Source organism: Belonocnema kinseyi, chromosome 4, assembly GCF_010883055.1.
Source record: "Belonocnema kinseyi isolate 2016_QV_RU_SX_M_011 chromosome 4, B_treatae_v1, whole genome shotgun sequence".
In the NCBI taxonomy this organism is placed as follows: domain Eukaryota; kingdom Metazoa; phylum Arthropoda; class Insecta; order Hymenoptera; family Cynipidae; genus Belonocnema; species Belonocnema kinseyi.
The window spans coordinates 145,811,354-145,821,557 of NC_046660.1; the positions used below are offsets into that span (position 1 = coordinate 145,811,354).

General features: G+C 33.1%; 1 protein-coding gene across 4 annotated transcripts in view; it reads right to left on the reverse strand.

The window, feature by feature from the left end:
- Positions 1-10,204, reverse strand: part of LOC117170549 (methyltransferase-like protein 25) — a 146,530-nt gene that overhangs the window by 114,637 nt on the left and 21,689 nt on the right. For 3 of the 4 annotated variants that reach the window (XM_033357360.1, XM_033357359.1, XM_033357358.1), the window contains exon 2: positions 8,831-9,034. The exons of the other annotated variant lie outside the window; for it this stretch is intronic. In XM_033357360.1, coding sequence (XP_033213251.1) covers positions 8,831-9,034 — 204 coding nt within the window. The remainder of the gene's footprint in view (positions 1-8,830; positions 9,035-10,204) is intronic. 4 annotated transcript variants of the gene reach the window in all.

A 10,204-nucleotide genomic window follows, 5' to 3' on the forward strand; every position in this document is an offset into this window, starting at 1 on the left:
CCCCCCCCCCCCCAGTTTTTGTCAAATGTCCACGTTTTGAGACCTCCTGAATCCAAAAAACAGGTTGTTAGCAATGTGTCTGTCTGTATGTTTGCATGTCTGTATTTCCATAAATACGATAACTTTTTAAAAAACCTATTAGATTGCCCATTGGTACACTCGTTTAGTGTCCTAAACTAAAGGTCAAGTCTGTTCGCTAGCCATTTTGGATGAAAATTGAAAAGGGGGCACATTTTGAATATTTTTGAGACCACTTTTTTAAAAATTCAAAAATTCTCTATACGGTTATTCATAGAATTCAAAAAATTTAACAATTTATCCTAATGACTTTGTTGAAAAGTCAAAAATTACTAGAGTTATAGCATTTTCAAAATCCAGAAAAACAAACTAAAATGAATAATTTAACCCAAACAACGCATGACGCGAAAAAAAGTCTGAAGAAGAAAAACGTTGCTTTTTGAAAGCCCTAAAAGATTATGGTAACTTTTTTAATTTTGTCGAAAAGTTGAAAATTCCAAATTTGATCGTACCAAAAATGTTTGAAACCACATTTTTTCAAGATTTAAATATTCTATGTATGGTTGTGCTATGATAACAATTTTTTTAATTTGGTCGAGAAGTTGAACACTCAAAATTTGATCCTACCAAAAATAAATAAAAATCCAAAAATTCTATTTTTTGGTCAAACTATGCAAGATACGAAAAAAATGAAAAAGCTTAAATTGCGCGCCCTGGAAAGAACTGCAAATTAAGAATGAATCTTTTTTCGAAATAAGCTACGAGAAAAAAATGAGACCAAACTTGTTCATCCAAAAAAGAGCTATAATTTTTGATAGGAGAGTTAGTTTTTGCTTTAGCCGTAAAAAATAACATTCTAAATAAAAATATTAAATTTTTTGAAAAAGCGACACAAGGTATGAACTTAAATTACCAGACGAAAGTTGTTCGCCTAAAAAGATCTATAAATTTATTATTAATTATTTTTCGATAGGACGAGTACACTTTCTTTCAATCGTCAAAAATTAAATTAAAAATGGAAAAATTAAATTTTTGGAAAAAGGTCAAAAAAGACGAAAGAGGGCATAGGACCCTATACAGGTTCCTGTATTAGATCCTATGCAGGTGCGCAGTAGTTTTTATTTAATCGTAAAAACAACATTGAAAATAAAAAAATTATAAAAACAAGGAAATAAGAATTAGTATGATTCAATTTTTATGCATATTACGAATTGTAATGATATACATTTATGGAAATGATACATGTTCCAGAGTAGCTTAGAATTCAATTTAAAGCAAAATAAAAAACAAATACAAAAATAATCATAATAAATACAATTTGCTTTTTATTTTACAATTTTTTAATAAGTAATCTCTAGCAGAGTTACATAAAAAATGTATTATAGTTGATCTAAAAGTGTTGTGTATAATGTAGAAAACTTGACATATTGGACAAAATCGAATGCGAAGCACGAGATACGTGATGAGAATATGTTCGTCAAAGCTAAAAGAGCTTTAACAAAAGATAGTTCCAAATCTCAAAATTAAAGTTGTCGGTCCGTTCACCTTTCATTTTAAAAGTTCTGTGCTCGAATGCGGAAGAAATGAAAAGACTAAGCGCGGAGTGCGACTGCCCTTAGTCGCGTGCCGTAGGTGCGCTCAAACCCTCGAGCTAAACTTTTTTAACGAAAGAGAATTCTCAATCACAAAATTACAGTGGTGGATGTTTTGAGTCTTAATTTTAAAGTGTTTGCGCAAGAATGTGCGAAAATATAAAGACCGAGTGCGCAGCGCGAGATAAATAAAACATCGAGCGCGAAGTGTGAGAACCAACAGTCGCGCGCCCCGGGCGCGCTCAAACTTGCGAGCGAAGCTCGAAATAATCAAAATAAGTTTCGATTTTACTAAAGTTTTTATATCACATTGGAAAGCAAAAAAATAAGAAAAAAATCTAGCGTAGTCACTTTTTAAAATACTTTTTTTCATTACAGGGGGAAATTTTTTAAAATAAGATTTGATTTTACACAAGCGATTCATAGCCCATTGTAAAGCCGCTGGGTTTTCTGAACTAATTAATGAACTAAAGGCTATGTATCCAAACTGTAAATAAAGAAATAACTACAAATAAAAATCTAAGAATCGAATTATATTTTTAAAGAATGTACATTGAAAAAATATTTATATTGATATTAGGAAGTGATTCCAAAATATTATAAAAACATATAAATTTCTATTTTCCCTGACAACTACTTCATTTCCCTGACATTTCCCTGACAAACTTTATTTTCCCTGACATTTCCCTGACTTCCCTGACATGTGGCCACCCCGTCCTTGAAGGAAGCGTTTATCAGAAACAAAGCCAAAGAGTGGAAGAAGACCATTCAAAGCGAATTCGAAGCACTAGTAAAGAATAGAACTTGGATATTAGCAGATCATCCTGAGGGTCGAAATGTCGTTGGATGTCAACTTGTACTTAGAAACAAGTACAATGCTGAAGGAATTTTAGAAAGAAGAAAATTATAAATTATTATTATAAAAAATTATTATATTATTATAAAATTATAAAACTATAAAAATGATCAATTCTTCTACATGAAGATAATGATTTTGAAGTGTACATCTATCAGCAGATTGCCATAAGTTTACATAGGCAAAAAATCGCTCGAAAAGTATACAATTCTTTTGTTATGATCAAAAAATGTATGATAAGGCTAAAAGATTTTTAAATAAAAGCGTTAATAATCCACCTTCAGTCTCTGGAATTCATGATGCCCATGGGATTTTTGTTAATTCAAGTGAGCTGGTAATTAAAAGATTTTCGTCTGACACGAAACCTTTAAACATAATAAGCTACAAACTTAACTAAGCATATACAACAAAAATTTTAATTTAAAAAAAAAATAAAAAAATAATGCGGGCTCTAATTCAAACAATCTCAACCCTGTTAAACGCAGAGAGTAAACTTTGAATTTTGTTAACTGAAAAATTTATAACAAATTGTAAAAAGACTTTTATATGTATCTTTTCGACGTTTTTTGTAACTATCAGACGACATATTGGGACCACTATTTTAAATTTGAAAAAAAATCAAACTGGGTTTGAAAGAACAAATAACAAACTTAGTTCTTACATTCAAAACAAAATCAATAACAACTTTTTAGCCGTTTAATAACTTCTTTTTATACGTTTTTCAGCATTTTTGCAACTTTCAGGTGTTATATTGGAGCCGCCATCTTGAATTTGAAAAAAATTGAACTAGATTTGAAAGAGCAAAACATTCATCTTCATTTTAACATCGAAAACAAAAGCAATAACGATTTTTCAGCAGTTTTGCTACTTTAACACGCCATATTTGAGCCACCATTTTGAATTTTTTAAAAATTGAAGTGGTTTTGTAAGTAAAAATATCTTCGTTTTAATACTAAAAACAAAAGCAATAACGGCTTTATAACTTCTTTTTATGCGTTTTGCAGCATTTTTGCAACTTTGTGACGCTATTGGGGCCGCTATTTTGAATTAGAAAAAAATTGAACTGGGTTCGAAAGAACTTGTTAGCTTTCTTTTAAGCTAAAAATATTTATTGTTTTTGCTTGTGGTATGTGATTTTTTCTCAGTTATTAACAGCTGGCCCATAAATTTCATAACTTTGAGCCGCCATATTGGATCCGCTATACTGTTTTTCACAAAAGGCCACGTTTATTGTGAAAGTACTTTCTTTAACAAACATTTTAAACTCAGAATGGCTTCTGTAAGTTGATTACAATTTCGTCCACAGCCATGATCCGTTTGACCTGAAACGGCACCCACGCACACCCACCGACACAAACTCACACACACACACATATGTAAACATTCGATTTCATTTGAATTGAACCGAAGGGCCTATGATAAAGCCATTAAACGCGTGCCGGGTTTCGGATAGAGCGTCCCGTTATCTAGTGTTTCTGCTGAATATGGTTATAATAATTATTAAGTAGTCGCAGACAATTTATCTTAAACGGTGTGTCTGGGATATCGGGCCACCTCTCAAAGGATGCAGCCTTATTCTTGCATGCGGGACTCTATAAGGATGGACGAACCGTTTCCCTAGCTTCTCGTCGCAACAACAATGAAGCCTAGAGTTCGGGGTACTAAAAATGTTTTAGATGGAAACACGACGAGAACCGGTGAAATCCCCAGATTGAGAGGACGAATCAACTCAAGGATGACTCACTGAACTGCTACGATGTCAGAAACACCCAGAGCTTTAGCTTCCCCAACCGTTACTTGAACAAGCTACAGACGAAGGTCTGAAAGCGACATTGAGACGAACCGCGTAAGACAGGCACTTTCTGAAAGATGGTATTAATTTCAGGACAAGGAGTAACCTTAATATGCAGCTTTTTCCTAAGCCCTAAGATCAGGCTCAAACAGAAGCCTCCCTTCGGGAGAATATCTCAAAGATGTCCGACCTCTGGATCATCGATTGTTCAACTTATGGTACGGCGAGAGCGTTAGCTGATTCTAATCATAGGCTGAAACCGACGATGGATTAAAAGACAAAAATACGCATACATCAACTGTATTCATTGTGTGACTGACTGCATAACATCTGGTAGAGCGTTCACGGAAATATTTCTCCCAAGATTTGAAGGCCTTCAATAACACAATGAACAAGTCAAAGCTGCTGACAATGAAGCACTATATTGCTGAAAAATACGGGTGTTTTCGGAATCCAGTAGGAGAATACAGACGAGGGAGAAATGGATCAGGGAGAATCAACCGTTTCTTGCTAACGCATCACGCCTCTTCAGCGTTTCTCCTGTTTCTGTCAAAAATGCACGTAAGCCCAATGAGATGGACTTTTTGGAGAGAGGTGTACAAGAATCCGAAAGTATTGGAACTGAAAGAATATACTGAAAATATCATTCGCTTAGAGAAGTTTTGCGACAGCATTATAACATCTGAGAAGGAATGTCCATCAATCACTACTGAATAAGTGAAAAAAACACTTAGGGGTACGAAGAACTTTCCCGCTGCAGGACCAGATGGCATCAAGAAGTTCTGATGGAAGAAGTTTGCTTCTACACATATGCCCATATATTAACCTCACATTTAAAGTAGGAAATACCAATTCCGCAGTGGCTGGTGTTAGGACGCACTATATTCATAGCGAAAAAGATAAGTTGTCCAAGCCAGATAAATACAGGCCTATAACTTATTTGGACAGACTGTATAAGATCTTTGCAGCTGTCCTAAACAACAGGATTGTTCAAAGAATTGAGCCTGTGTTGATAGAGATGTACGAACATAGATAGAAGAAGAATAGATCAAAGAATAGACAAAGAATAGACAGAAAAAGAGCAGGGAAAGCAAGATGAGATCGTGAAAGACTACGAATAAAGGTAGAAAGTCTGAAAAGATAAAACGCGAAAATCAACGATAAAACTTTTGAACTTGATTCATTTTTAGAAAGTAATAATGAATTTTTGAATGGTGCAGAGGAAATAATTAATTTTGAACAGATTAAAAGCGATAAAATGAAAATGAAAGAACTTTCAAAAGAAATAAAAAATTTTAATTATAAAACTGATGGAATTTTAAATACAACACAAAAAATATTCAATCAAATTATTAAATTACGAAATATTCAAAATACAGTTCATTTTGAAGAAAAAATTAAAATTTAACGAACAAAGACAAGCATTAACAGGTGAATGAAAAAGAATAACAAATAATAGAAGCAGCGGTCAAGGGGAGAGGACAATATTAAATAATTCGCATGAAATTCCAGCGACTTTTTTCATTTTGGAATAATTCAGACCCCCTTTCCAATAATGCCGAACTGGCCAAAAGATAAAGAGAAAACTTGAAAAATTTTCGGGCACTATTTATCGTCGCATTGAAGCTGTATTATCTGTTAAAGGTTGCTATACGAAATACTGGTTATTAACCCAAAGCTAAAAAATCACTTTTTTATCATTTTAAATAAGATACACATTGAGATTGAGAAATTGTTGTGAAATCTTACAGAAATATACCATATTATGGATGATGAATTTTATTTAAAAAATATTTCTCTGCATTGAACTCAAGCATTTTTATAGTAAAAAAATTATTTTGAATAGAATCATAATTTCGTATGTCAACCTTTATCAGGTTATAAAGCTTTAATACGACTAGAAATACTATTCATACAGTTTTCAGTTTTAATCTCTATCTCTTGACAATGTTCCCAAATGTGATTGAATATCCGAATTAGTTCTAATTTGGTCGTAGGATCGTGCATACTGTCGTTCGTTTGAACAACAATAGCAACAAGTCTGGCACGGAGGGTTTCATTTTGGCATGTCAAGACCGTGTCATTTCCACCTTAATATACCGTCGCCACATTTTGAGCCAAGACATTCCCGATGATAGCTGCAGGGCGTGCCATGCACACCCCGAGCACTTGGTACACATACTATCTAGTTTTCTAATCTTATGCGGGAACAACCTACCTCCAGAGGCACAATGCGGCACTAAGAGTGCTTTATTACCATCTCTGTCGCTCTTACGGCATTAACCTTAATATCGCTCCCCTAAATGCTCCTAGGGAAATCGAGTCAATTGTCGAGAATGAGAAGTGCCGCATATACTGGAACTTTATATCCTCGACAATTGTTTCTGTTGCACACTCGAGACCTGACATGGCTCTTCTTGACTTCGAGAAGCGAACCATGTTCGTTATCGAATTTTCGGGACCAGCTAACAAAAACATCATAGCCAAAGTGAATGAAAAGAAAGAGAGGTCTAGAGACCTTATAAGGGAGTTGCGACGATTGTATCCGGAATATTCTGTTAAAATAATCGTCCTGATCATCCGCACTCTTGGAGGTGCCAAACTTTCACTGGTTAGTAGCCTGAAAAGCATCCCTGCTTGTGAACAGTATTCTAAAACACTTGCGGGAAAAATGCATAAGGCGGTCGTCCTTGGCTCGCTCCGTGTCCTCATGGTGCACGAGACTTTTGCCAGGTCGTCGTATTCATTCCGTTACAAACTGTAACCACCTATCTCACGGACGTGAGACGTGGTTATGGCTGGAATTTTACCGCGATTTCGCTGGGATCGGGTGCAATGATTAACCCGAGATTTTTATTCAATTTGATATTTTTGTTGTTGCTGGAAATAAATAAACTACTAAAATGCAAAATTTCAAAGTGGCGGCGGAAAAATAAATTCTTTGATTTGTATGTAATGTTTAATTTAATATCATAACAATCTTATAACAAGACCAACGCCAACTCAGTCTTTTAAACTCTTCTGTGACCAGAAGATTTTTTAGCCACGAACTATATAAACCAGATATAGTTTTAAGTGTTTGAGGCATCGCTGATTTCAAAATTTGCCATTACTTTTGCAAAATTACTTTGTTTAAATTAATTTTTGCGTTATTAACTAATTTTGGAATTACTTAAGGGGGTTTTGAGTACGCCTGATCTAAACATGCGATTAGTTTTGCAAAATTATTTTGTTTAAACAAATTATTGCAAAAAAACATTTATGGCATAAACAATATCAGAATTAGATTCTATTTCAAAAATTACGTACAATATTGTATTGAAACTAATGGGATATTTAAACGCATCAAAGCATTCTTTGTGTAAAAAACATACAAGAAAAAATAAATAAATAAATAACAAAAAATCACAAAACAATAAAATACGACAAATTAAAAAAAGAAATAATCAAAAATGTAAAAAACAAAACAAAAACCAAGGTATGAATGACATTCATGACATCCTAAACCCGGTGGATTGTGGAGAGTTTTTTATACAAAAAATGTTTTTATGCAATAATTTGTTTAAACAAATTGTTTAAACTAACTAATTTTACAAAACTAATAGCATGTTTGGATTAAGCGATGCCTCAAACCCTTAAAACTATATCTGGTTTATATAGTTCGTGGCTAAAAAATCTTATGGTCACAGAAGAGTTCAAAAGACTGAGTTGGCGTTGGCCTTGTTATTTTACAACATTTTGTTATCCGCCGCCATTTTAAATCCGCCATTTTGAAATTTAGCATTGTAGTTATTTATTTATTTCCAACATCACCACAAATATCAAATTGAATAGTAATCTCGGGTTAATCATTGTTTTTTCACCTTAAAAACGGTATACCTGGAGAGCCTGTTAAAAAACCACGTTTTTTAGAGATTTTGGTCTGCCATTTTGAAAAAAAGTAATTATGAAAAAAATTGAGATGAAAGTACACATGTTAAAGATAATATGTGCCAAATTTGGTGAAAAAAATAGATGACGAGATACTAAATCTTAGAGAGTATCTTTTTCCTTTCGTATAAACGGTAAATTGTTTTAACTTTCTTCAAGTATTTTGAATTCTGTAAAATTCAAACGAATTCTAAGAATTCACTTGTACTTCTTTGAATTCTTAATTTTCTTATTTCTCTTAAAATCTGAATTCTTCTGTATTCTCCTAAATTCTTTTAAAATTGTATTCTATTCTTAACTCTTTAAACTGCTATGAATTTAGTGCATTCTCACAACATCACTGAATTTTTTTAACTTTTTTAATTATCTTGAAATCATTAGAATACACATTGAGTTAGTTTAAACTCCTTCACATCTTTTAAGTTCTTTTAGATCTCTTTAAATATTTAGAATACACGTTGAATTATTTCAATATCTATCAGATATTTTGCGTTTTGTATAATTGAAACGAATCCTTAGAATTCACTTGTAGCCCTTTGCATTCTTTTAACGTATACATAATACTTAATAAGCACGGATTTTAGATATATCATACAAAGTATATTTCAAAATTAGCATGTTTATATGAGTTCTAAACATTACAAGGTGTGCTCGCCTCCACCTGCTGCAGGTACAACAAGAACTTCCTCCTTCCTCCATGGACAAAACAAAAACTTCCTCCTTCATTTGCTCGAAACGCTGTTTTGGCTTATGTGCCCTTCTTCCATCTAGCGCTTCCATCGTAAGTAGCCAATGAATCATACATGTTTGAAAATCATCCTTGCCGACAGTATTAGATAAGTTCCTCTATAAAAAGTAACTTGTTACAGTTACGTTACTGTGCAAAAAAATGTAACTCGTTACCGCTGGTTACTTTTTCAAAAAAGTAACTCGTTACAATTACAGTTACTAGTACAAGTAACTTAAGTTAATTCAAAAGTTACTTTTCATATCCCCCCTTACATAATTTTTCATCTGGGAAAATTGTTTTCAGTCTGGGAAAATTGTAAAACAAATATAACCTCAAAATATACACTGATTAATAAAATTTAGCAAAATAAAATTTTTATCGTTAATTATCTCACAAAAGCAGAGTTCGGGGACGTCCGTTGGCATGTTTACTGTCATTCTCCAAATTTTTAAGATAATATATTTACTATCGTAGGAGAAAACCCGTTGAAATCTTACACTGGTATAATCGACCATTTTCGAAGTATCACATGCCCTTAAGTTGTGACTATTTTTGTCGCTTAATTTCCACAGTGCACCTAAGAATCAATCAGCGAAATTCAAACATTTACACTTACCGTTGATTATAAAATAATATTGATCAAGGTTTAATTTTATTGAATAATATTTCACCCGAAAAATTCGGGTAAGTTTAGTCAAATACTCGCCGGAGTTGGAGATGATGAAATTTTGGCATTTTGAAATGTGTTGTTAAAGAAATTTCTTCGAAATGGTGATATCAATTATCAATTTTATTTTCATCCTATATACTATGTTAGACGGATTTCCATGAAAATAGTTAAAATTGTAATCAATCAGACAAATATTTTTAACGAATAATATTCGGGATCAAAATAATCTCAGCTATAACCTAATATCTATAACAACCGCATTATACTTCAAAACATAACCACTTCGAATTTGCGGAATCACACATAATTTGCACTTTAGTTTATAATTATTCTCTTCCTTCGAGTGGAAATCGAAGAACTCGGCATAACATTTGTTTCTTCGCCGTTCTTTTTGTCGCACATTATTATCAGTCTTTTTTCAAAATTTTAAAATCATATAAAACTCAAATTCGAAGTTTCGGATTCTCATCCTTTGTATAAAATAAATTGTATAAAATTTCGGATTCTCATCCTTTGTTTCCGAGTTTAAAAAGGGTCGTGTGAGCACCTCTGATGAGCCTCGCTCAGGACGCCCTGTTGAGGTCACAACTCCAGGTACGATCGAAAAAATCCATCA